This window comes from Ranitomeya imitator, chromosome 2 (assembly GCF_032444005.1).
Source record: "Ranitomeya imitator isolate aRanImi1 chromosome 2, aRanImi1.pri, whole genome shotgun sequence".
NCBI classification, from domain to species: Eukaryota; Metazoa; Chordata; class Amphibia; order Anura; family Dendrobatidae; genus Ranitomeya; species Ranitomeya imitator.
Window position 1 is genome coordinate 247743180 of NC_091283.1, and position 27786 is coordinate 247770965.

The 27786-nt window shown below is 49.4% G+C and overlaps 1 protein-coding gene across 3 annotated transcripts in view; it reads right to left on the minus strand.

Moving 5' to 3' along the window:
• LOC138662900 (oocyte zinc finger protein XlCOF22-like) overlaps positions 1-27786 on the minus strand; it is a 115964-nt gene that overhangs the window by 20025 nt on the left and 68153 nt on the right. For 2 of the 3 annotated variants that reach the window (XM_069748896.1, XM_069748897.1), the window contains 3 exons: positions 15766-15945; positions 15560-15683; positions 15379-15476 (listed from right to left, as the gene is read on the minus strand). The exons of the other annotated variant lie outside the window; for it this stretch is intronic. In XM_069748896.1, coding sequence (XP_069604997.1) covers positions 15379-15476; positions 15560-15683; positions 15766-15945 — 402 coding nt within the window. The remainder of the gene's footprint in view (positions 1-15378; positions 15477-15559; positions 15684-15765; positions 15946-27786) is intronic. 3 annotated transcript variants of the gene reach the window in all.

Genomic DNA, 27786 nt, shown 5'->3' on the forward strand with positions numbered 1-27786 from the left:
TCTCATTTGTGACAGGCATTCCTGTAGTTGTTATCTATAAAAGTTTGAAGATTACACCTTCCGTTCTGCCAGTCACAAAAGTTACATTTGTCCGCGTTCAGTTTGGCCTGCAGCATCAGGCTTTATCCAGGGGCACCACGAGGAGGAACGGACTCACCCCCATACACTGCTTAGTCTTCTTCTGCATATAATTTAGATAATATCTTTTGCTCTGATATTAAGACTTATGCTTAATGTTCTTCTGCTCTTTGTTCTGCAGCCTCTTGTTCTTCTGCTTCTCGGTCTTCCATGTCGTCGTCTCCAGGGTCGTCGTCTCCAGTGTCGTCATCTCCGCCGTCGTCGTCTCAGCCGTCGTCGTCTCAGCCGTCGTCGTCTCCGCCGTCGTCGTCTCCGCCGTCGTCGTCTCCGCCGTCGTCGTCGTCGTCATCGGGGTGGTCTTCCGGGTCGTCGTCGTCGTCGTCATCGGGGTGGTCTTCCGGGTCGTCGACTTTAGGGTCTTCAACTTGGAAATGTAGCAGAAGGTACAAGAAGGCTGAGAAAATGCCAAGAACCAGCTGATGGAACTGGAACTCGGATGGCTACCCGAAGGTTCAAGAGCCTATGGAACTACCGAGTACCAGCTGACGTTACTGGAACCCGGTTACTAAGCAGGAGGTACCCGTGCTAAAAAGCACTACCAAGGACCGCCTGACGTTGGTGGAACTCGGATACCCAGAAGGAGGCACCTAAGCCAAAGGCTCTGCCCGGAACCAGCTGACGGTACTGGAACCAGGATGGGGAGCAGAAGGTACAAGAGCAAAAGACACTGCCGAGAACCAGCTGACGGTACTGGAACCTGGATGGGTAGCCGAAGGTCCAAGAGCCAATGGAACTACCGAGGACCAGCTGACGTTACTGGAACCCGGTTACTAAGCAGGAGGTACCCGTGCCTGAAAGCACTACCAAGGACCACCTGACGTTGGTGGAACTTGGATACCCAGAAGGAGGCACCTAAGCCAAAGGCTCTGCCCGGAACCAGCTGACGGTACTGGAACCAGGATGGGGAGCAGAAGGTACAAGAGCAAAAGACACTGCCGAGAACCAGCTGACGGTGCTGGAACCAGGTGGTGGACCTGAAGGCCCACAGGAGAGGAGAGAACAGCTAGGCCGCGAGGCAGCCGCAGTTACCGAACCCCAACAGTCCTACAGGGGGAGCTGGGCCTACTGGCACTACAGAACCAGCCTTGACTACCAGTTCACGCAGCCCACATAGGAAGCTCCTAAACTGGAGGCACCCTGGAGTTGGCTAACCCGACCGCACCACGACGGGGCAAGCATAGGCGTCTCAGTGAGCTTGACACAACCCGGAAACAGCTGACGGTGCTGAAACCAGGCTTGGCATGAGGGAGTACCTGTGCCAAAAACACTGCCGAGAACCAGCTGGCGTTGCTGGAACCCAGATGCGTTGCCCCAGTGTGCAAGAGCCAATGGCATGACCGAGGACCAGCTGACGGTGCTGGAACCCGGTTACTAAGCTGTAGGTGCCCGCGCTTAAAAGCACTACCAAGGACCGCCTGGCGTTGGCGGAACTCGGATACCCAGGAGGAGGCACCTAAGCCAAAGGCTCGGCCCGGAACCAGCTGACGGTGCTGGAACCAGGTGGTGGACCCGAAGGTCCACAGGAGAGGAGAGAACAGCTAGGCCGCGAGGCAGCCGCAGTTACCGAACCCCAACAGTCCTACAGGGGGAGCTGGGCCTACTGGCACTACAGAACCAGCCTTGACTACCAGTTCACGCAGCCCACATAGGAAGATCCTAAACTGGAGGCACCCTGGAGTTGGCTAACCCGACCGCACCACGACGGGGCAAGCATAGGCGTCTCAGTGAACTTGACACAACCCAGAAACAGCTGACGGTGCTGAAACCAGGCTTGGCACGAGGGAGTACCTGTGACAAGAACACTGCCGAGAACCAGCGGGCGGTGCTGGAACCCGGATGCATTGCCCCAGTGTGCAAGAGCCAATGGCACGACCGAGGACCAGCTGACGGTGCTGGAACCCGGTTACTAAGCTGTAGGTGCCCGCGCTTAAAAGCACTACCAAGGACCGCCTGGCGTTGGCGGAACTCGGATACCCAGGAGGAGGCACCTAAGCCAAAGGCTCGGCCCGGAACCAGCTGACGGTGCTGGAACCAGGGGGTGGACCCGAAGGTCCACAGGAGAGGAGAGAACAGCTAGGCCGCGAGGCAGCCGCATTTACCGAACCCCAACAGTCCTACAGGGGGAGCTGGGCCTACTGGCACTACAGAACCAGCCTTGACTACCAGTTCACGCAGCCCACATAGGAAGCTCCTAAACTGGAGGCACCCTGGAGTTGGCTAACCCGACCGCACCACGACGGGGCAAGCATAGGCGTCTCAGTGAACTTGACACAACCCGGAAACAGCTGACGGTGCTGAAACCAGGCTTGGCACGAGGGAGTACCTGTGACAAGAACACTGCCGAGAACCAGCTGGCGGTGCTGGAACCCGGATGCGTTGCCCCAGTGTGCAAGAGCCAATGGCACGACCGAGGACCAGCTGACGGTGCTGGAACCCGGTTACTAAGCTGTAGGTGCCCGCGCTTAAAAGCACTACCAAGGACCGCCTGGCGTTGGCGGAACTCGGATACCCAGGAGGAGGCACCTAAGCCAAAGGCTCGGCCCGGAACCAGCTGACGGTGCTGGAACCAGGTGGTGGACCCGAAGGTCCACAGGAGAGGAAAGAACAGCTAGGCCGCGAGGCAGCCGCAGTTACCGAACCCCAACAGTCCTACAGGGGGAGCTGGGCCTACTGGCACTACAGAACCAGCCTTGACTACCAGTTCACGCAGCCCACATAGGAAGCTCCTAAACTGGAGGCACCCTGGAGTTGGCTAACCCGACCGCACCACGACAGGGCAAGCATAGGCGTCTCAGTGAACTTGACACAACCCGGAAACAGCTGACGGTGCTGAAACCAGGCTTGGCACGAGGGAGTACCTGTGACAAGAACACTGCCGAGAACCAGCTGGCGGAGCTGGAACCCAGATGCGTTGCCTATCAAAGATTGGCTTCCTACAGCCCCAACTAGTGATGTTGGAGCAAAGGGTAAGCAGGGGGAGCAGAATGTAGGCCGAAGCCTGCACTGGAGTCAGCTTTGTGTCTGCATTGCGTTTGCAGGACACTTTGCCGGCTACACAGTGGGGGAACAGCAGGCGATGCTGAACCCCACTAACACATTGGCTGGTGTTTTTCTCTGTGCAGCTAGCACTTCCGGGCAAAAACTAGCGTTGTTAGAGCCCAGGGTCAGCAGGAGGAGGAGAGGAGCAGAGTGTAAGCCGAAGCCTAGTTGAACCAATTTCAAAGGTAACCTTTAACCCCCCTCAGGTGTTGCAAGGTACACCTCGTGCAGCATTAATGCTGCACAAGTAAAAGGTTGCTCGATTAATTTGTCTACTTGCACACGCTGAATGCAACACGTACACAATTTAGCCCATTCTACAGTCAAACTGTAGTTGAGGCGTGACTTGTATTTTTAAGGAGACACAGCACAGGTGTCCCAAATAACGCCTTGGTGTTATCCCTTGGCAATGCCCTGTTAGCGCTGCCCATCTTATGACCTCATTTTATGTTGGCCGCTGCGGTTAACGATGGCCATAAATCCCAGACCCACAGTGCCTTTTCATAAAGTCACACTGCGGTGCTGGGATTCGTGGCCTTGAGCAGTAAATATTTTCGCCGCTTACACACGTCCTTACACCTGCTTCGGACTGGGCGGCCTCATCTGATCCCTTTTCGCATGCCGCGGCCATGGGGCCGCACAGTCTGAAGAAGGCGGAAGGAGATGAGTGACGACAGGCGAACATATGCACTGCTCGTGCCCATAAACCACACCCTCGCTGACAAAATAAATATGACAACGAGGGGCGTTGTTTCTAGCAGGGCGGATGCACAGGCGCAGCCAGCTAACCATGATGTCAAAAGACGGGAAACGCTAACAAGGGGGGTGCTGCGTATCATTAGAAAGGAAAGTCACACCTCAGGGACAGTGGAATGGTCTCAATGAGACACATTTTGTACGTGTTGAGTTCCACGTGGGCAAGTAGAAAAAGTCAGCCACCTTGTACAAATGCAGCAGTACTGCTGTACAAGGTGGCTATTATACATAGAAACACCTGGGGGTGGGGGGCAGGCTCCCTTCAATTTCAGTTCATGTGCCTGCGTGGCTTGTGCTGGACACGATGCAAGCTACACAGCAGGGGAACAGCTGGCGTTGCTGAACCCCACTGACACATTGACTGGTGTTTTTCTCTGTGCAGATCGCATGTCCGGGCAAAAACTGGCGGTGTTAGAGCCCAGGGTCAGCAGGAGGAGGAGAGGAGCAAAGTGTAGGCCGAAGCCTGCACTGGTGGCAGCTTTTGGTCGGTTGTGCCAGCGTGGCTTGTGCTGGACACGATGCAAGCTACACAGCAGGGGAACAGCTGGCGTTGCTGAACCCCACTGACACATTGACTGGTGTTTTTCTCTGTGCAGATCGCATGTCCGGGCAAAAACTGGCGGTGTTAGAGCCCAGGGTCAGCAGGAGGAGGAGAGGAGCAGAGTGTAGGCCGAAGCCTAGTTGAACCAATTTCAAAGGTTACCTTTAACCCCCCCCTCAGGTGTTGCAAGGTACAAGAGTCACACCTTGTGCAGCATTAATGCTGCACAAGTAAAAGGTTGCTCTATTTAGTTTGCTCCTTGCACACGCTGAATAAAACACGTACACTATTTAGCCCATTATACTGTCAAACAGTTGTGGAGGCGTGACTTGTCTTTTTAAGGAGACGCAGCACAGGTGTCAAAATTTGCACCTAGGTACTGGGCGCAGATTCATGAGCGTTGTTATTAGCTGTACAGGAGTCTGCGCTATTGTGATCCCTTGGCCATGCGCTGTGAGCGCTGCCTGTCTTCTCACCTCATTTCATGTTGGCCGTTGCGGTTAGCAATGAATATGAATCCCAGGCCCGCAGTGTGTTTTCCAAAAAACACACTGCGTGGCTGGGATTCGTGCCCTTTTGCAGTAAATATGTTTGCCGCTCACACATGTCCTTACACCTGCTTCAGACTGGGCGGCCTCAGCTGATCCCTTTTCGCCTACCACGGCCAGGAGGCCGCACAGTCTGAAGAAGGCGGAAGGAGATGAGTTAAGACAGGCGAACATATGCACTGCTCGTGCCCATAAACCACACCCTCGCTGACAAAATAAATATGACAACGAGGGGCGTTGTTTCTAGCAGGGCGGATGCACAGGCGCAGCCAGCTAACCATGATGTCAAAAGACGGGAAACGCTAACAAGGGGGGTGCTGCGTATCATTAGAAAGGAAAGTCACACCTCAGGGACAGTGGAATGGTCTCAATGAGACACATTTTGTACGTGTTGAGTTCCACGTGGGCAAGGATAAAAAGTCAGCCACCTTGTACAAATGCAGCAGTACTGCTGTACTAGGTGGCTGTTATACATAGAAACACCTGGGGGGTGGGGCCAGGTTCCCTTTAATTTCAGTTCATGTGCCTGCGTGGCGTTTGCAGGTCACGTTGCCGGCTACACAGCAGGGGAACAGCTGGCGTTGCTGAACCCCACTAACACATTGGCTGTTTTTTTTCTCTGTGCAGCTAGCACTTCCGGGCAAAAACTAGCGGTGTTTGAGCCCAGGGTCAGCAGGAGGAGGAGAGGAGCAGAGTGTAGGCCGAAGCCTGCACTGGTGGCAGCTTTTGTTCTGTTGTGCCAGCGTGGCTTGTGCTGGACACGTTGCCGACTACACAGCAGGGGAACAGCTGGCGGTGCTGAACCCCACTGACACATCACCTAGTGTTTTTTCTGTGTAGACAACACTTCCAGGTGGCAACTGACAGTGTTGAAACCCAGGGAATCAAAGAGGAGCAGAGTGTAGGCCGAAGCCTGCAGTGGAGCAAGTTGAAAGGGAACCTTTAACCCCTCCCCCCAGGCATTTGTTGCTGAAAGAGCCATCTTGTACAGCAGTAATACTGCACATGGAAAATGGTGGCTCCGAAAATTATGCTCCTTGCAAACGCTGAAGTACACACTCATATAATGTGTCCCCTCACACCGTCAAACCATCCCGGAAGTGGGACTTTCCTTTGTAATGTGACACAGCACAGCCGTCATTCCAACCCCCTTGGTGCCGGGCGCCACCTCCTCAACGTTGTTTGGTTCTGTCACGGAGCCCGCGCTGTAATGTTATCCCTTGGCCATGCACAGTTAGCGGTGCCCGTCTTCTGACATCATGTAGGTGTCAGGCTGGCAGTGCCTGTGCGTCCAAGCTGCCCGAGATCCAACCTTGCAGTGTAATCTAATGTAGTCCCACTGCGGGCCAGGGATCCATGGGCATGCGCAGTGCATATCATCGCCTCTCACTCACCTCCTTCCTGCTTCTTCAGACTGTGCGGCGTCACGGCCGTGGCATGCTATTAGGGATCAGCTGACGCCGCATAGTCTGAAGAAGCGTGAAGAAGGGGAGTGAGAGGCTAGTATATGCACTGCGCATGGCCATGGATACCAGGCCCACTGTGGGATCACATTAGACGACACTGCGAGGTGTGATTTCGGGCAGCGTGGACGCACAGGCGCAGCCAGGACGACAACAAATGATGTCAGATGACGGGCAGCGCAAACTGTGCATGGCCAAGGGATAACATAACAGCGCAGGGTCCATGACGGAATCAAACAACGCTAAGGAGGCAGCGCACGGTGCCAAGGGGGTAGCAATGACGGCTGTGCTGCGTCACATTACAAAGGACCCTCCGGGACGGTTGGACGGTGGGAGGGGACACATTACATGAGTGTGTAGTTCAGCGTTTGCAAGGAGCATAATTTCAAGAGCGACCTTTCCCTTGTGCAGTATTAGTGCTGCACATGGTGGCTCTTTCAGTAACAAACGCCTAGGGGGGGGGACAGGTCCCCTTACATTTTAGTTGTGCCAGCGTGGCGGTCGCATGACACGTTGCCGGATACACAGCTGGGGATCAGCTGACGTTACTGAACCCCAATAACAGAGGAGCGACTGTTGACTGTGCACACAGCACTTCCAGGCACCAACTGGCGGTGTTAGAGCCCAGGGACAGCAGGAGGAGCAGATTGGAGGTATTGCCGCACACACAGCTGGGGATCAGCTGACGTTACTGAACCCCAATAACAGAGGAGCGACTGTTGACTGTGCAGACAGCACTTCCAGGCACCAACTGGCGGTGTTAGAGCCCAGGGACAGCAGGAGGAGCAGATTGGAGGTATTGCCGCACACACAGCTGGGGATCAGCTGACGTTACTGAACCCCAATAACAGAGGAGCGACTGTTGACTGTGCAGACAGCACTTCCAGGCACCAACTGGCGGTGTTAGATCCCAGGGACAGCAGGAGGAGCAGATTGGAGGTATTGCCGCACACACAGCTGGGGATCAGCTGACGTTACTGAACCCCAATAACAGAGGAGCGACTGTTGACTGTGCACACAGCACTTCCAGGCACCAACTGGCGGTGTTAGAGCCCAGGGACAGCAGGAGGAGCAGAGGAACAGAGTGTAGGCCGAAGCCTGATTGGAGCAAGTTGAAAGGGAACCTTTAACCCCCCCCCCCCAAGACGTTTGTAGCTGAAAGAGCCATCTTGTGCAGCACTAAGGATGCAAAAGGAAAAGGTTGCTCTTTTAATTATGCTCCTTGCAAACACCGAAGTAAACACTAAAAATGTGTCCCCTTATACCGTTAAACCGTCCCGGAGGTGCAAATTTCCTTCGTAATGGGACACAGCACAGCTGTCATTCCTATCCCCTTGGTGCCGTGCGCTGCCTCCTCAGCGTTGTTTTAAGCTGTCACGAAGCCTGCGCTGTTCTGTTAGCCCTTGGCCATGCCCAATTAGCGCTGCCTGTCTTCTGACATAATTTGGTGTCAGGCTGTCAGTGCCTGTGCGTCCACGCTGCTCCAGATCCCACCTCGCAGTCTCGTCTAACGTAATCCCACTGCGGGCCTTGGAACCATGGGCATGCACAGTGCATATCCTCGACTCTCACTCCCCTCCTTCCCTCTTCTTCAGACTGTGCGGTGTCACGGCCGTGGCATGCTATTAGGGATCAGCTGACGGCGCACAGTCTAAAGAAGGCGGAGGGAAATGAGCGAGAGCCCGAGGGGAAGATATGCACTGCGCATGCCCATGGATCCCAGGCCCGCAGTGTGACTCAATCAGAAGACACTGCGAGGCGGGATCTTGGGCAGCGCGGCCGCACAGGCGCAGCCAGCCTGACACCAAATTATGTCAGAAGACAGGCAGCGCAAATAGGGCATGCCCAAGGGATAACAGAACAGCGCAGGCTCCGTGACAGCTTAAAACAACGCTGAGGAGGCAGCGCATGGCACCAAGGGGGTAGGAATGACGGCTGTGCTGCGTCACATTACGAAGGAAAGTCCCAGCTCCGGGACAGTATAACGGTATCAGTGAACACATTTTATAAGTGTTAAGTTCTGCGTGTGCAAGGAGCTAAAAAAAAAAGAGCTACCTTTTCCTTGTGCAGCATTACTGCTGCACAAGATGGCTCTTTCAGTAACAAACGACGGGGGGGGGGACAGGTTCCCTTACATTTAGGTTGTTGTGCCAGCGTGGCGGTCGCAGGACACATTGCCGGCTACACAGCTGGGGATCAGCTGAGGTTACTGAAACCCAATAACACTGGGTCGTATGTTTTTACTGTGCAGCCTGCACTTCTGAGCCGCAACTGGCGGTGTTGGAGCCCAGGAATAGCAGTTCAGGTGGTAGAAAGATGAACACAGCAGGAGACCTGGATGACACCCAATTACTTAATCAGGCAGAGGAGTGGCAAATTCCTGCGAGATCCAGGCCTGGTTCATTTTCAGGAAAGTAAGCCGATCAACGTTATCGGAGGATAGTCGCATGCGACGGTCTGTTAGTACACCACCTGCGGCACTAAAGACACGTTCCGATAAGACACTAGCCGCAGGGCAAGCCAGCACCTCCAATGCATACTGGCTTAGCTCTGGCCATGTATCCAGCTGAGAGACCCAAAACTTGAACGGGGAAGAGCCGTCTGGGAGTACACTAAGAGGGCAAGCCATGTAGTCTGTCACCATCTGACGGAACCGTTGCCTCCTGCTGACTGGAGCCGCCGGTGATGGTGTAGACATTTGGGGCGGGCACACAAAAGTGTGCAAGAGTTGTGCCATACTGGGCTTGCCTTGGGCAGAGGCACTGCTTCTGCTCCCTCTTTGGGCAGAGCCTCCCCCACTGCCTCGACGCACTGAGCTGCTTTGTAAAGCACTAGCAGCACTCCTCTCAGTTGGACAGGAGAAGATGATGGAATTCACCAGTGTGTCGTGGTACTCCCGCAATTTACGCTCCCGGGTCAACGCAGGGATGAGGTTTTGGACGTTGTCCCGGTAGCGAGGATCGAGGAGGGTGAACACCCAATAATCAGGCATGTTGAGAATGTGGTCGATGCGGCGGTCGTTTCTCAGGAACTGCAGCATGAAATCCACCATGTGCTGCAGAGTGCCAACTGGCCCAGAAACGCTGTCCCCTGCTTGAGACATGATCTCTGCCCGTTCGTCATCACCCCACCCTCGCTGTACACACTGACCACTGGACAATTGTGTCGCTCCCTCCTCTGGACGGAGCTCTTCCTCCTCCATTGACTCCTCCTCATCCTCCTCACAAATTGGCCCCTGCGTACCCCTTTGTGAGGAACCACGTGGCGCTGACTCTCCAGAAGCTGATGGAAAACGTGACTCCTCATCCTCCACCTCTTCCACAACATCATCCCTTAACCCTTGCAAAGTTTGCTGAAGCAGGCAGATAAGGGGGACAGTCATGCTGACTAGTGCATCATCTGCACTTGCCATCCACGTGGAATAATCAAAAGGACGCAAAACCTGGCAGACGTCCTTCATAGTGGCCCACTCTGTGGTTGTGAAGTCTGATCGGCGCTGACTGCGACTTCTTTGCGCCTGATGCAGCTGGTACTCCATAACTGCTTGCTGCTGCTCACACAACCGCTCCAACATATGTAACGTGGAATTCCACCGGGTAGGTAGGTCACATATGATGCGGTGTTCCGGAAGGCGGAATCGGCACTGCAGAGCAGCAATGCGGGATCTGGCCATGCTGGAACGCCGCAAGTGAGCACACTCTAGGCGGACCTTGTGCAGCAGGGCATCAAGATCCGGATAGTCCCTCAGAAAACTCTGCACAACCAAATTGAGCACATGTGCCAGACATGGGATGTGAGTGAGGTTGCCAAGGGCCAAAGCTGCCACCAGATTTCGGCCATTGTCACACACTACCATGCCTGGCTGGAGATTCGCTGGCAGTAACCACACATCGCTCTCCTGCTTGATGGCATTCCAGAGCTCCTGCGCTGTGTGGCTTCGATGCCCCAATGAAACTAGTTTCAAGACGGCCTGCTGACGTTTGGCCACGGCTGTGCTCATGTCGGTCATAGGTAAACGTTCACGGGTCCATGTGGAGGTGGACTGTGACGGATCCTGCAGAGAGGAATCTGAGGAACTGGTGTAAGAGGAGGAGTCGATGCGTACAGACTGGATTCCTGCAATCCTTGGAGTGGGCAGGACACGTCCTGCGCCACTCGCACGATCTGTACCTGGCTCAACAACATTAACCCAATGGGCAGTGAGGGAAACATATCGCCCCTGTCCATGCTGACTGGTCCACGCATCGGTGGTGAGGTGGACCTTGCTACTGACGGCGTTCAGTAGCGCATGTTTTATGTTTGCCTCAACATGCCTGTTCAGGGCAGTGACAGCCTGCCTGCTGAAGTAAAAGCGGCTGGGCACCTTGTACTGTGGGACTGCCAATGCCATCAAGTCACGGAAGCTGTCAGTCTCCACCAGCCTGAACGAGAGCATTTCCAGGGACAACAGTTTGGCAATGCCTGCATTCAGAGCCTGTGCTCGGGGGTGGTTGGCCGAGAATGCCCGCCTTTTCTCCCATGCCTGTACTACCGATGGCTGTAGAGTAGACTGGGAGTGTGAGGATGACTGGGAAGGTGGTGCTGTGGGTGGAATTACACAAGGTCTCTGGACAACAGTGCCAGAGGTTCTTCCATGGCGATCCTGGGAGGAAGCCAAACCAGCTGTGCGTGAGCTGGAGGAAGAGGCAACACGAGCTGAAGAGGTGGTAGCTGCCGCTGTTGGTTGGCCTACATCTTCAGTCTGTTTCTGTAACTCCACCGCGTGCCTGGTCCGCACATGTTTCCACATATTTGTGGTATTGAGGTTGCTGACATTTTTCCCTCTTTTTACTTTCTGATGACACAGCTTGCATTTGACAAAACAAATGTCATCTGCAACTGTGTCAAAAAAGGACCAGGCACTGCAAGTCTTGGGAGCGCCCTTTTTGGCTTTGGAAAGAGACAGGCTCCTAACGGGTGCCAAAGTGGAGGCTACAGGCTCCGCAGTCTTCCCCCTCCCTCTCCCTCTTTGGCCCGTAAGGGGAAGCTCTTCCTCAGAGCTGCTCCCACCACCTTCCTGTTCCTCACGCCACGATGGGTCAAGGACCTCATCATCTCCACTACCCTCTGCCACCAACTGCTCCTCCTGGGTAGTCTCGGCAGCACAGTACGCACCAGAAAGCGGCACCTGAGTTTTATCATCAGATGCTTACTGCGCTGTGGTCACCGGAGGCACTGGCCCACCCGCCTCTTCAGAGTCAGAGAGAAAAAGCTGTTGGGCATCACTGCACACTGCCTCTTCTTCCATTTCTCCAATGCTGCTTGGCTGGCCCCCTGTTTCCAAGCCAAGAGATTCAGAGAACAGAAGTAGAGACGGCTCCTGTCCTGGGCTCTCTGACTGCCTGGCCAATTTGGCAGGTGGTGAAGAGACAGATGGCTGCTCTCCAGTGCTCTGTGCCTGAGAGGATGTGGCACTAACTGAAGTCGATGCCGAGGCGTTAGCTGCCATCCACCCGACAACGGCTTCAATTTGGTCTTCACGCAGCAGCGGTGCACGGCGCTCTCCGACAAAGCTGCGCATGAAGGACTGTTTCCTGCTGAAACTGAGTGACGACGAGTCACCGGCGCCCGCAGCAGGCACAGAATCACCACGTCCTCTCCCTGCTCCTCTCCCTGCTCCGCGCCCACGCCCACGTGCCTTACTCCCTGCCCTCTTCATCTTGGTTGACAGATAAAGATAAGCAGAAAAGTACTAAGGCCTTAGTGTGCTAATTCCTGAAATGCTCCTCCTAACAGGTGTAAGAAACACTAATGTTGTAAAGTGTGGACTAAACTTTATTATTTTTCAAATGTGGCCTACACAAGTGTTAAGTTGTGTTTGGTGAACTTTACTTTTTTTTTTGTGCAGATCGGGCTACAGAGCTAGTTTAAATCACACGGAGACCGTGCAGACAGCCGTAAACGGCGCTGCAAGGCCAAAAACCCCTCCTCTAGGTTATCCTATGTAGTGTTTTTCCACTATTTAGCTGGAGACGGGTGGAAAGACACTAATAGGAATTTTTTTTTTTAAATTTAAAACAGGCTGCACTATTTGAAAAAAAGGAAATTGTTTTTCAAGGTATGAGGCAGTAACGCACCCTGAGCTGAATCCAACCGGCTATAGCTGCACACAGACTACAGGGCGAGCTGCGCTCACACAGAGACCGTGCAGACAGCCGTAAATGGCGCTGCAAGGCCCAATAAACCCCCTCTAGGTTATCCTATGTAGTGTTTTTCCACTATTTAGCTGGAGACGGGTGGAAAAACACTAATAGGAATTTTTTTTTTAAAATTTTAAACAGGCTGCACTATTTGAAAAAAAGGAAAATTTTTCTCAAGGTATGAGCCAGTAACGAACCCTGAGCTGAATCCAACCGGCTATGGCTGCACACAGACTACAGGGCGAGCTGGGCTCACATGGAGACCGTGCAGACAGCCGTAAACGGCGCTGCAAGGCCCAAAAAAACCCCTCTAGGTTATCCTATGTAGTGTTTTTCCACAATTTAGCTGGAGACGGGTGGAAAAACACTAATAGGGAATTTTTTTAAAAATTTTTAAACAGGCTGCACTATTTGAAAAAAAGGAAAATTTTTCTCAAGGTATGAGCCAGTAACGAACCCTGAGCTGAATCCAACCGGATATGGCTGCACACAGACTACAGGGTGAGCTGGGCTCACACGGAGACCGTGCAGACAGCCGTAAACGGCGCTGCAAGGCCCAAAAACCCCCCTCTAGGTTATCCTATGTAGTGTTTTTCCACAATTTAGCTGGAGACGGGTGGAAAAACACTAATAGGAAATTTGAGAAAAAATGTGCAGCAGGCTGCACTATGAGCAAAAAAGGACAACTGTGTGAGGCAGTGTGAACCCCCCCTGAGCTGAATACAACCGGGTATATGGCTGCACACAGACTACAGAGTGAGCTGCACACACACACACACACAGAGACCTTGCAGAACGCTGTTAAAACAGCGCTGCAAGGCAAGAGCAAGGTGAACAGTGAAGAACACACAGCGTTTTGCTAAATTAGCCTTTGGAAAGGAAAATAAAGCAATTAGCTAGCTCAACTGGCCCTCAGTTAGAACACAGCGTCCTGTCCCTAACTGAAATCACAGCAGAGTGAGCGCAAAATGGCAGCAGCGTTTTTTATAGTGCAGAGTGACATCATTTCAGCAGCCAATCACAGCCTTGCCAGTACTTACATGCCCACCATGCTAAACAGGATGTGCCCACACTTCCAATCATTCCTCATTGGCTGCTGCGTTCAGTTTGAATTATGGGAACTTCCGATTCCGGTATCCGATACGCGGGAAGTATCGGAATTCGGTATCGGAATTCCGATACCACAAATATCGGCCGATACCCGATACTTGCGGTATCGGAATGCTCAACACTAGTCATGTGACATCAAGCCCACGACTCAGTAATGGAGATTTAGACACGTATCCATTACTAATCCTATAGTTATATGGTAAATAAAGACACAGCAAAGAATAAAGTCTTTTAATTGGAAAAAAAAAATGACAGACTCCTTTAATATTCTCAATTAAACCAACCTTATGACCTCGCCTAATTCCACTGAAGCCCTCGATCTCCTGTAATAAACCAAAAATAATAAAACAACAATATCCCTCACCTCACCATTGTTCTGTCCCACGCCGTAATCCATGTCTGGAGGATAATTAGTTTTCAACATGGACGGTGCCAAGATGCGACCACCCAGGCTGAGAACTGGTGAATGAGCTGATAAGAGCACAGCATCATAGACCAGCGGTGACCTCAGGACTGTGGGAAAATGGCAGTGATGATGTCACAGCTAGTCACTGAGGCAGCTCATTCACCAGTAGTTTTCAGCCTGGACGGTCGCATCATGGCACCCTTCAGGCTGAAAACTATTTGCCACCCAGACATGGATTACAGCGTGGGGCAGAACGACAGACAGGTATGGTATATTGCTGTTTTTTTATTTTACTTTTATTACAGGAGATCGAGGACTTTGGTGGAATTAGGCAATGCAGTACGTATGGTTTACTTTGAACTTAATAAAGGAGTCTGTAATTTTTTCAATTAAAGGACTTTATTCTGGCTGTGTCTTTATTTACATATAACTATAGGATTAGTAATGGATAGGTGGGTTATAGACACTTCTCTATTACTAAGCCGTGGGCTTAATGTCACCTAACAATATAAAGGTGACATCAATCCCACAAATATTAACCCCACTTGCCACCGCTACAGGGCAAGTGGGAAGACCCGGGCACAGTGCCACAATTGGCGCATCTAAGAAATGCGCCTTTTCTGGGCAGCTGCGGGCTGCTGTTTTCAGGCTGGAGGGGGGCCTAAAGAAATAGCCCCTTACCAGCCTGAGAATACCAGCCCCCAGCTGTGAGCTTTAGTAAGGCTGGTTGCAAAAAATGCGGTGGACCCAATGCCGTTTTTTTATTTATTATTTATTAAAATATATAAAAAAATAACAACTTGGGGACCCCGATCATCCGCTCCTGCTGTCACTGTTATTAGCGGCAGCAAGTGTCGGATGATGGGAGTAATAGTCCCAAAAGCCCCCACCTGCTGTCATCGTTCAGACTTTAATATAACTCATCATTCTCTTCTGCTCACGCCGATCGCTGGCAGAGCAGTGGAGAATGATGAGAGCCGTCGTCAGCACCCGTCACAGGCGAACAGCGCTTACAGTAGCGCTTCTTCCCAGGCGGCCGTCTGTGTGGTACTGAGGCAGCACACGGTTGCCACACATGTGCCGCAAGTATTACACACACGGACACTGATATCTCCGGTATTGGTTTTTCCGGGATCGGAAATAAACGGAAGTGTGAAATCGGCCTAGGGAGATCTCCTGACATCTTCTCTCCATCTACCTGATGATCCTGAGGAACATTGGGATCTTCTTGCTTGCAGTCTTGTGGAAGAAGAGGACGGGGACATCTCTCTGGTGTTGTCCTCTTACTGGAAAGATCTGGAGGAAACACATACAGGGAGTGAATTCATTCTTTACATACAGATTATTATAGGCCGTGTGTATTTAGTCCTGTCTATTACCTGGAGATGTGGGGGGCTGGGGAACCTCCATTATGACGTTCTTGTACAGATCTCTGTGTCCATCTAAATACTCCCACTCCTCCATGGAGAAATAGACAGCGACATCCTGACACCTTATAGGAACCTGACACATACAATGATACCGTCATCCCCCGATCCCTTCATAGTGTTACTGCATAATGTCCCAGCATTCCCAGCAGTGTCACCTCTCCAGTCAGCAGCTCAATCATCTTGTAGATGAGTTCTAGGATCTTCTGGTCATTGATGTCCTCATGGATCAGGGGGTGAGGTGGAGGCCCTGTGATTGGGCTGAGGGGTCTTCCCCATCCCTCAAGCACAGGGTCCTGACAGCGATCACTAGAGGTCTTCTTCACCACTGTGTAATCCTGGTAATGGAGAGACACATTAATAAATCTCACTACAGACATTTCCAGAGTCCTCACCTCTCCAGTTCTGTCCATCTGTTATTCCCATAGATAAGAATGATGTAATGTGACGTCTAGGGTTGAGCGACCTTGACTTTTTTAGAGTCGAGTTGGGTTTCGCAAAACCCGACTATCTCAAAAGTCGGGTCGAGTTAAATCGGCCGATTATGTCGTAAAATCGTGATCGACCGAAACATGAAACACAATGCAAGTCAATGGGGCAGCATAGTCGGCAGTGAGTTGGGGCCAGGAAAACACCTAGAGTGCCCATTTTAATGGCAAAAGCATTCATTCTTCTTAATGAAGCTTGTCAATCTTAATTTCCCTTAAAATAATAGTTAGGCATTGGAAATTGGGGGTCATTTGGCTAAAGTTGTTGGGGGTAGGGCTGGTTCAAGTATTTTGTGGGCCCAGGAAATCTGGACCACGTCACGGCAGTGGAGCAGGGCGAGGTAAGTATTTCAACTTTGCAAGTGCTGTGATCCTGAGCAAGCAGGGGGGGCCCACTGTTTGGCATTGGCACTGGCACAGGGCCCCTCAAAGTACGGCGGAGTGTTTGCACGGCGGGGGCGCCTCCCACCAGCAGCGACACTTTTGCGTACTATGAGGGGCCCTGTGCCAGTGACATCGCCAAAGAGTATTCCCCCCCCACACCTGATGAAGGAACCTGCACTTTCATCTGCACCTTCCTCTTTGTCCCCGTGTAAGGTGGTATGGTATGCGGGAAGGGGAACCTGACTTTCAGCAGGGTCACATTCTGGCTGTGTAGCGTGCACGGGGAATGTAGCGTTCTGGGTCAAGGTACCAACAGACTCATCTATCACTGGCTGGGCAATGGGCAGGATGAGGAGGAAACACAGATATAGGCCCAAATAATAAAGTGGGCTAAATGCCAATCAAAATTGGTAACAGGACTAACCAGGGGGGCATTGCTTTGTTCAGTGGAGTACAACTGTAATGAGAGGCTGACACAGTGAGTAGGCCCAAATCAGTAAGTAGGCTAAATGCAGTTCAAAATTCGTAACAGAAGTAAACAGGCGGCTCTGGTTTGTTCAGTGGAGGAGAACATCAAGGAGCGGCAATATTATTTAACTATATACGAGTTGGCGACTCTGGGTTCAGCACCTGTTCACACTCAGTCTATGTTTGGATGTGCAGATCAGGTTTTTTGAAATCAAGGAGCGGCAGACACCGTTAGTAGGGCCAACAAAACAAGTAGGCCAAATGCAGTGTTATATTAAAAACAATTTAACATGAGCCTAAAGATAGAATTTAGGGAGAGGCAACCTGGAGAACACCTTGGAGCGGCAGACACTGGTAGTAGGCCCCAACCCAAGTACTAGCCCCACTGCAGTTTGATTAAAAAACTATTTAACAAGGGCCTGAAGATCGAAGCTCAGGAAAGGCAACCAGGAGAACACCTTGGAGCGGCAGACACTGGTAGTAGGCCCCAACCCTAGTACTAGCCCCACTGCAGTTTGATTAAAAAACTATTTAACAAGAGCCTGAAGATCGAAGCTCAGGATAGGCAACCAGGACAACACCTTGGAGCGGCAGACACTGGTAGTAAGCCCCAACCCTAGTACTAGCCCCACTGCAGTTTGATTGAGAAACTATTTAACAAGAGCCTGAAGATCGAAGCTCAGGAAAGGCAACCAGGAGAACACCTTGGAGCGGCAGACACTGGTAGTAAGCCCCAACCCTAGTACTAGCCCCACTGCAGTTTGATTAGAAAACTATTTAACAAAAGCCTGAAGATCGAAGCTCAGGAAAGGCAACCAGGAGAACACCTTGGAGCGGCAGACACTGGTAGTAAGCCCCAACCCTAGTACCAGCCCCACTGCAGTTTGATTAAAAAACTATTTAACAAGAGCCTGAAGATCGAAGCTCAGGAAAGGCAACTAGGAGAACACCTTGGAGCGGCAGACACTAGTAATAGGCCCCAACCCTAGTACTAGCCCCACTGCAGTTTGATTAAAAAACTATTTAACAAGAGCCTGAAGATCGAAGCTCAGGAAAGGCAACCAGGAGAACACCTTGGAGCGGCAGACACTGGTAGTAGGCCCCAACCCTAGTACTAGCCCCACTGCAGTTTGATTAAAAAACTATTTAACAAGAGCCTGAAGATCGAAGCTCAGGAAAGGCAACCAGGAGAACACCTTGGAGCAGCAGACACTGGTAGTAGGCCCCAACCCTAGTACTAGCCCCACTGCAGTTTGATTAAAAAAATATTTAACAAGAGCCTGAAGATCGAAGCTCAGGAAAGGCAACCAGTAGAACACCTTGGAGCGGCAGACACTGGTAGTAGGCCCCAACCCTAGTACTAGCCCCACTGCAGTTTGATTAAAAAACTATTTAACAAGAGCCTGAAGATCGAAGCTCAGGAAAGGCAACCAGGAGAACACCTTGGAGCGGCAGACAGTGGTAGTAGGCCCCAACTCTAGTACTAGCCCCACTGCAGTTTGATTAAAAAACTATTTAACAAGAGCCTGAAGATCGAAGCTCAGGAAAGGCAACCAGGAGAACACCTTGGAGCGGCAGACACTGGTAGTAGGCCCCAACCCTAGTACTAGCCCCACTGCAGTTTGATTAAAAAACTATTTAACAAGAGCCTGAAGATCGAAGCTCAGGAAAAACAACCAGGAGAACACCTTGGAGCGGCAGACACTGGTAATAGGCCCCAACCCTAGTACTAGCCACACTGCAGTTTGATTAAAAAACTATTTAACAAGAGCCTGAAGATCGAAGCTCAGGAAAGGCTACCAGGAGAACACCTTGGAGCGGCAGACACCGTTAGTAGGCCCTACCGAAATAGTAGCCCCAATGCAGTTTTCAAATTCCTATAGGCTGAAAACCAGACAATTGACGCTCAGCTTTTTTCAGAGGACAGCTGTATTGTGTGGCGCAGACAGACACAGGTAGTAGGCCTTAAACAAAAAATTGGGCTCAATGCAGTTTAAATAAGGTTACAGGGGTACATAGGCAGCATTGGTTTGGTCAGCGGAGGACAATTTGAATTAGGGACTGCAGACAGACTTAGTAGGCTGTCCCCTGTTGACCATGCATCCACCACATTAACCCAGTGCGCCGTAATGGACACGTAACCTTCCGTGGACATGCCTACTGGTCCATGCGTCTGTTGTCAGGTGCACCTTTCTACTCTTAGATTGCCAGAGTGAATGGACAATGCAGACTTTTACATGCTGGTGGAGGGCTGGGATGGCTTTTCTCGCAAAAGAAGTGACGACTGGGCAGCTCGTACCGTGGTACAGCGTAGTCCATCTGGGCTTTATAAATATAAAATAAAGAAAAAAAGTAGGCTCTATGCACTTTCAACTAGGTTCCAGGGGTACACAGCCAGCATTGGTCTGGTCAGTGGAGGACTATTGGAAGGAGGGACCGCAGACAGACTTAGTAGGCCTAACATAACAAAAGTAGGCTGTAGGCACTTTAAAATAGCTTCCAGGGGTACACGGGCAGCAGTGATGTGGTCAGTGGAGGACAATTTCAATTATGGACCACAGACAGACTTAGTACGCCTACAATTAAAAAAAGGATGCTCTATGCAATTTAAAATAGGTTCCAGGGGTACACAGCCAGCATTGGTCTGGTCAGTGGAGGACTATTGGAAGGAGGGACCGCAGACAGACTTAGTAGGCCTAACATAACAAAAGTAGGCTGTAGGCACTTTAAAATAGGTTCCAGGGGTACACGGGCAGCAGTGGTGTGGTCAGTGGAGGACAATTTCAATTATGGACCGCAGACAGACTTAGTACGCCTACAATTAAAAAAAGGATGCTCTATGCAATTTAAAATAGGTTCCAGGGGTACACAGCCAGCATTGGTCTGGTCAGTGGAGGACTATTGGAAGGAGGGACCGCAGACAGACTAAGTAGGCCTAACATAACAAAAGTAGGCTGTAGGCACTTTAAAATAGGTTCCAGGGGTACACGGGCAGCAGTGGTGTGGTCAGTGGAGGACAATTTCAATTATGGACCGCAGACAGACTTAGTACGCCTACAATTAAAAAAAGGATGCTCTATGCAATTTAAAATAGGTTCCAGGGGTACACAGCCAGCATTGGTCTGGTCAGTGGAGGACTATTGGAAGGAGGAACCGCAGACAGACTTAGTAGGCCTAACATAACAAAAGTAGGCTGTAGGCACTTTACAATAGGTTCCAGGGGTACACGGGCAGCAGTGGTGTGGTCAGTGGAGGACAATTTTAATTATCGACCGCAGACAGACTTAGTACGCCTACAATTAAAAAAAGGATGCTCTATGCAATTTAAAATAGGTTCCAGGGGTACATAGCCAGCATTGGTCTGGTCAGTGGAGGACTATTGGAAGGAGGGACCGCAGACAGGCTTAGTAGGCCTAACATAACAAAAGTAGGCTATAGGCACGTTAAAATAGCTTCCAGGGGTACACGGGCAGCAGTGGTGTGGTAAGTGGAGGACTATTGGAAGGAGGGACCGCAGACAGGCTCAGTAGGCCTAACATAACAAAAGTTGGCTGTAGGCACTTTAAAATAGCTTCCAGGGGTACACGGGCATCAGTGGTGTGGTCAGTGGAGGACTATTGGAAGGAGGGACCACAGACAGGCTTAGTAGGCCTAACATAACAAAAGTAGGCTTTAGGCACTTTAAAATAGGTTCCAGGGGTACACGGGCAGCAGTGGTGTGGTCAGTGGAGGACAATTTCAATTATGGACCGCAGACAGACTTAGTACGCCTACAATTAAAAAAAGGATGCTCTATGCAATTTAAAATAGGTTCCAGGGGTACACAGCCAGCATTGGTCTGGTCAGTGGAGGACTATTGGAAGGAGGGACCGCAGACAGACTTAGTAGGCCTAAAATAACAAAAGTAGGCTGTAGGCACTTTACAGTAGGTTCCAGGGGTACACGGGCAGCAGTGGTGTGGTCAGTGGAGGACAATTTCAATTATGGACCGCAGACAGACTTAGTATGCCTACAATTAAAAAAAGGATGCTCTATGCAATTTAAAATAGGTTCCAGGGGTACACAGCCAGCATTGGTCTGGTCAGTGGAGGACTATTGGAAGGAGGGACCGCAGACAGGCTTAGTAGGCCTAACATAACAAAAGTAGGCTATAGGCACATTAAAATAGCTTCCAGGGGTACACGGGTAGCAGTGGTCAGGTCAGTGGAGGACTATTGGAAGGAGGGACCGCAGACAGGCTCAGTAGGCCTAACATAACAAAAGTTGGCTGTAGGCACTTTAAAATAGCTTCCAGGGGTACACGGGCAGCAGTGGTGTGGTCAGTGGAGGACTATTGGAAGGAGGGACCGCAGACAGGCTTAGTAGGCCTAACATAACAAAAGTAGGCTGTAGGCACTTTAAAATAGGTTCCAGGGGTACACGGGCAGCAGTGGTCTGGTCAGTGGAGGACTATTGGAAGGAGGGACCGCAGACAGGCTTTGTAGGCCTAACATAGCAAAAGTAGGCTGTAAGCACTTTAAAATAGGTTCCAGGGGTACACGGGCAGCAGTGATGTGGTCAGTGGAGGACAATTTCGATTATGGACCGCAGACAGACTTAGTACGCCTACAATTAAAAAAAGGATGCTCTATGCAATTTAAAATAGGTTCCATGGGTACACAGCCAGCATTGGTCTGGTCAGTGGAGGACTATTGGAAGGAGGGACCGCAGACAGGCTTAGTAGGCCTAACATAACAAAAATATTACCATAGTCCTTATTGATACACAAGGCTGTGAGTCACTTCAAAAATCAGATAAGTAACATATTCAATTGTGGGATACCACAAAAGAAACAGAAGTGAGGAAAGGAAGAAGATATCTTTGATAAAATGTAATAAATTTATTAAAGCAATATATTTAAAATAACACAGAACATTTAATATGAGGAGAGAAAAAAAAAAGGGGGGGGGAGGGGGTTAAACCACCAGACTAGGAGAAACAAATCTACACTATACCATAACGGGTTAAAATATAGTAAATAAACCCAATGAAAATAAGATGGTAATACTAGTGTAAGGAGAGCGATATAGGCACCCGGAGCCAGGTAGAAGTAACCATGAAACCTAATATATTCCCCCGCAAAGTAAAGGCATAATATTAATCAGGCATAGACTGAGTACATGTGTGGACAGGGATACAGAGCAAGAAACAACCTGCTAATGTCCTGCGGAGTACTTCCCAGTAAAAAGTGCCAATGTAAATAAAGAAACTGCAATGCAAAGAGTGTATTGCCAGGGAGTAGGTTTACCTGTAAAGCTGAGCCGTGGTGTCTAGCGCTAGTGGTGAGGTGTAGATAAGGTTCCCATGCGCCCGACAAGCGCTGTTTCGCCGTAGCTTCTTCAATGGGGCGAGGACAGGGATAGGGAGGTGTAGAAGGCTTTTTATAGTAAGTGGGAGTAGCATAGAATCAGCCAGAAAACGCCTACAGCAGCTTGAATTGCGCGCGCTACCAAGGGCCGTCCCCACCAGACCAAAAGGGACTTCCGAGCATGCGCACCGTGACACGCAGTGGAACGCACTGCGGTCACGTGATGGCGCCTCCCGGAAGTCAGGGGCAGGGTACGGACCCTGCGCGTGCGCAGTGCCGCCGAGGAGTATCTGACAGGATGGCAGGATGGAGAGGGAGATAGTCAGGCATGTCAGAGGGGTAATTGCTGCGCGCGCAAGCAAGGGCCGTCCCACCATACCAAGGGGACTCCGGAGCATGCGCACCGTGACACGCAGTGGAGCGCACTGCTGTCACGTAGCTGGCGCATCCCGGGAGTCAGTGGGGGGAAAGCGGACCCCGCGCGCGCGCAGTACCACCTCCAGACACATGAAAGGGGAAGATTCACTCCAAGCAGGGCATATAAAGAGTATATATATAAATGCTGGGCAGAACTGAATGTAAATAGGAGAGGGGAGGGGAAAAAAATAAATAAATACGTGTGAACGCCATGTTAATATAAATTAGAAGGAGGAAGGAAAAAATATAGGAAAAAAATATATATGAAAAGGGGGGGGGGGTGGACAAGCTTAAGGTGAACGGGAAATGGCACTGTATTGTGGTATGATTTAGTGAAAATGCACATGCACATATATGCATATGTTTAGAAGCATACATACCCGCATATACGCATAATGAATAGAAAGCGGCATTATATAGTGAGAAAAACATTTGGTGAAAATGCCCATGCGTATATATATATGCACACGCATATAAACATACATACCCACATATACATGTACAGGGTCAAGATATAAAAAGACTCATGGTGACTAGAGTGACTATGATGAGGAGGGTGTATGACAGCGTGTACGTGAGGACATATGACACCCAAGGGAGACATAACGCCACGTGGGGGAAATGGGATTACAAACATAGCCGTCCAAAAAGAGACAGCAGTTATTGACGTGCCGATGTGTAATTTTATAAAAAGTAATGATAAATAATAAATGCTTAATAAAATATAATAATAAAAGGGGGAGGGGCAAGAGACCCTCCCAACCCCACGTGAAAAACTCCAATTTTTCATGGTAATAAAATGAGAAGGAAAGAAGGTTTTTGTCAAAACAGTGTCCGTTTAGAAACCAAGATGTCAATCTATATACTTGAAATTGATGCATAAAAACTGTAGAAATATGGATCATACTAAAAAGAAGATAGATAAACAAATTACATGCATAATATATATTACTAAATAGTATTTGAGTCCATATGTTGGAGTGTAAACCACCCTTTCTTGTTCCAGAGATATAGAAACGCAGGGAAACATCAGATGCCCGAAAGCCGTTGCGAACACCCGAAGGGAAGCCGAGCCATAAAAACCGGACGTCGACCGTAATCCATAACGGGACACCAGGAAGGCCAGAACAGAAGAGCACAGCATTCAGGAGCTATGCCACACATATATAAAGAAGCCTAAGGTAAGAACAACATGATTAGTATGACATACCAACACTTACATTAGTAGATTAAAAATGCCCCACCTAGGGGGTAGAAGAGAAAAAAAAAAAATTAAAAAGTACGTCTGCAGAGAAAATTTTGATCAGATTATGATGGAAATTAACAAGGACGTGGACAAATGGGAAAAGGAGGTGTGTCAGAATAAGATCAGGAAATTTCAAAGGGATCTTAATGACTATGATACGGATAAAATATATCGGTGGCAAAACAAAAAAATTCAACCATCCTGGAAGGAATAAACAGAGAGATAATAAAAAAACAAATAAAACTAATCACCATCGCAGCCCTTCCGTCAGCTCGGCAATATCAACCTCAGATGCCAACACTTCGCAAAGCGATGGGGAAAACACCACTGGAGAAACATCAAAAACCGAAAGAAGATTACCGGACATCTTTACCAGATCAAAAGCTCTGCGTACCCAAGGAGACCAACTCAAGGTAATCAATTTGTCTAAATACGAGTTATCTATGGCTGAAGTGAGACTCCTGGAGAGAGGTTTAACCTTTTCACCTACGTGTCGGTTGGATACCTTCACTGCTGTTCGCGATCTACACCTTTTCTCCAGGAAACTCATCCTTAAGAAATTCCATTCTAAAACTGACATCAATGATACATTTTCTACAGTGGAAGAAAGCGAAACGCTGAGAAACCTGGAGGAGCTTTTACAGGAAAATGCCACATCCCAGGTAAGCAATTTCCCCCACAATTTATTTAACAAGTCTCGAAAATTTCCCCCTTTGAATACATGTTCGGCCATTGATGTGTTCACGAGGGTTATCACTGCCGAAATTGAATCCTTATCTGCAAAACCAGCCTGGTATTCCAATTTGAATAAAGAGGAAAAACGAGCGCTGGTCCACTTACAGTCACTAAAAGACGTGGTGTTCAAACCAGCAGACAAAGGCGGTAATCTAATAATATGGCCAATAGACATGTACGAAAAGCAAGCCTATAAACTACTGAACGCACCGGGATGCTATAAAAATTTTTATATATATATACGCATGGGCATTTTCACCAAATGTTTTTCTCACTATATAATGCCGCTTTCTATTCATTATGCGTATATGCGGGTATGTATGCTTCTAAACATATGCATATATGTGCATGTGCATTCTCACTAAATCATACCACAATACAGTGCCATTTCCCGTTCACCTTAAGCTTGTCCACCCCCCCCTTTTTTCATATATATTTTTTTCATATATTTTTTCCTTCCTCCTTCTAATTTATATTAACATGGCGTTCACACTTATTTATTTATTTTTTTCCCCTCCCCTCTCCTATTTACATTCAGTTCTGCCCAGCATTTATATATATACTCTTTATATGCCCTGCTTGGAGTGAATCTTCCCCTTTCATGTGTCTGGAGGTGGTACTGCGCGCGCGCGGGGTCCGCTTTCCCCCCACTGACTCCCGGGATGCGCCAGCTACGTGACCGCAGTGCGCTCCACTGCGTGTCACGGTGCGCATGCTCCGGAGTCCCCTTGGTATGGTGGGACGGCCCTTGCTTGCGCGCGCAGCAATTACCCCTCTGACACGCCTGACTATCTCCCTCTCCATCCTGCCATCCTGTCAGATACTCCTCGGCGGCACTGCGCACGCGCAGGGTCCGTACCCTGCCCCTGACTTCCGGGAGGCGCCATCACGTGACCGCAGTGCGTTCCACTGTGTGTCACGGTGCGCATGCTCGGAAGTCCCTTTTGGTCTGGTGGGGACGGCCCTTGGTAGTGCGCGCAATTCAAGCTGCTGTAGGCGTTTTCTGGCTGATTCTATGCTACTCCCACTTACTATAAAAAGCCTTCTACACCTCCCTATCCCTGTCCTCGCCCCATTGAAGAAGCTACGGCGAAACAGCGCTTGTCGGGCGCATGGGAACCTTATCTACACCTCACCACTAGCGCTAGACACCACGGCTCAGCTTTACAGGTAAACCTACTCCCTGGCAATACACTCTTTGCATTGCAGTTTCTTTATTTACATTGGCACTTTTTACTGGGAAGTACTCCGCAGGACATTAGCAGGTTGTTTCTTGCTCTGTATCCCTGTCCAGACATGTACTCAGTCTATGCCTGATTATTATTATGCCTTTACTTTGCGGGGGAATATATTAGGTTTCATGGTTACTTCTACCTGGCTCCAGGTGCCTATATCGCTCTCCTTACACTAGTATTACCATCTTATTTTCATTGGGTTTATTTACTATATTTTAACCCGTTATGGTATAGTGTAGATTTGTTTCTCCTAGTCTGGTGGTTTAACCCCCTCCCCCCCCCCCTTTTTTTTTCTCTCCTCATATTAAATGTTCTGTGTTATTTTAAATATATTGCTTTAATAAATTTATTACATTTTATCAAAGATATCTTCTTCCTTTCCTCACTTCTGTTTCTTTTGTGGTATCCCACAATTGAATATGTTACTTATCTGATTTTTGAAGTGACTCACAGCCTTGTGTTTCAATAAGGACTATGGTAATATTAATGATCTCTGTATTTCATAGACAGATTGTCCGCTTTTTCCACAAAATGGACTTTAAAGCCAGGGAAAAAACCTGGCAAGCAAAGGCATCCGATCTATTTAAACAGGGGGCCACCAAGACTAATGAGGATGCAGTTATTAATAATAAAGACCTGATCAGACAATACAGGAATGCCTTATATAAAAAGACCCGCATATGGTGGAATCGGTCTGCTTTGGAGAACTATCTTGATAAACAAATCATCCCCAGGGGACTGCGAGTTCAACTATATCCGTCATTTGCGCTAGAGGATGATGTCTTAACCAAACGTTGGCTCTCAACGGCCACGACATGCTCCTTGGAATTTATCCAGATCATCATCGACAAAAATTCCATGTCATTGACGGCTTTGGACTCAGAAATTGAAGAGTGTGAACAACACCTTATGAATGATATCCCAACGGAAAATTTTGATCAGATTATGATGGAAATTAACAAGGACGTGGATAAATGGGAAAAGGAGGTGTGTCAGAATAAGATCAGGAAATTTCAAAGGGATCTTAATGACTATGATACGGATAAAATATATCGGTGGCAAAACAAAAAATTCAACCATCCTGGAAGGAATAAACAGAGAGATAATAAAAAAACAAATAAAACTAATCACCATCGCAGCCCTTCCGTCAGCTCGGCAATATCAACCTCAGATGCCAACACTTCCCAAAGCGATGGGGAAAACACCACTAGAGAAACATCAAAAACCGAAAGAAGATTACCGGACATCTTTACCAGATCAAAAGCTCTGCGTACGAACTCAAGGTAATCAATTTGTCTAAATACGAGTTATCTATGGCTGAAGTGAGACTCCTGGAGAGAGGTTTAACCTTTTCACCTACGTGTCGGTTGGATACCTTCACTGCTGTTCGCGATCTACACCTTTTCTCCAGGAAACTCATCATTAAGAAATTCCATTCTAAAACTGACATCAATGATACGTTTTCTACAGTGGAAGAAAGCGAAACGCTGAGAAACCTGGAGGAGCTTTTACAGGAAAATGCCACATCCCAGGTAAGCAATTTCCCCCACAATTTATTTAACAAGTCTCGAAAATTTCCCCCTTTGAATACATGTTCGGCCATTGATGTGTTCACGAGGGTTATCACTGCCGAAATTGAATTCTTATCTGCAAAACCAGCCTGGTATTCCAATTTGAATAAAGAGGAAAAACGAGCCCTGGTCCACTTACAGTCACTAAAAGACGTGGTGTTCAAACCAGCAGACAAAGGCGGTAATCTAATAATATGGCCAATAGACATGTACGAAAAGCAAGCCTATAAACTACTGAACGCACCGGGATGCTATAAAAAATTGACACACAACCCCCTCTCTAAATAT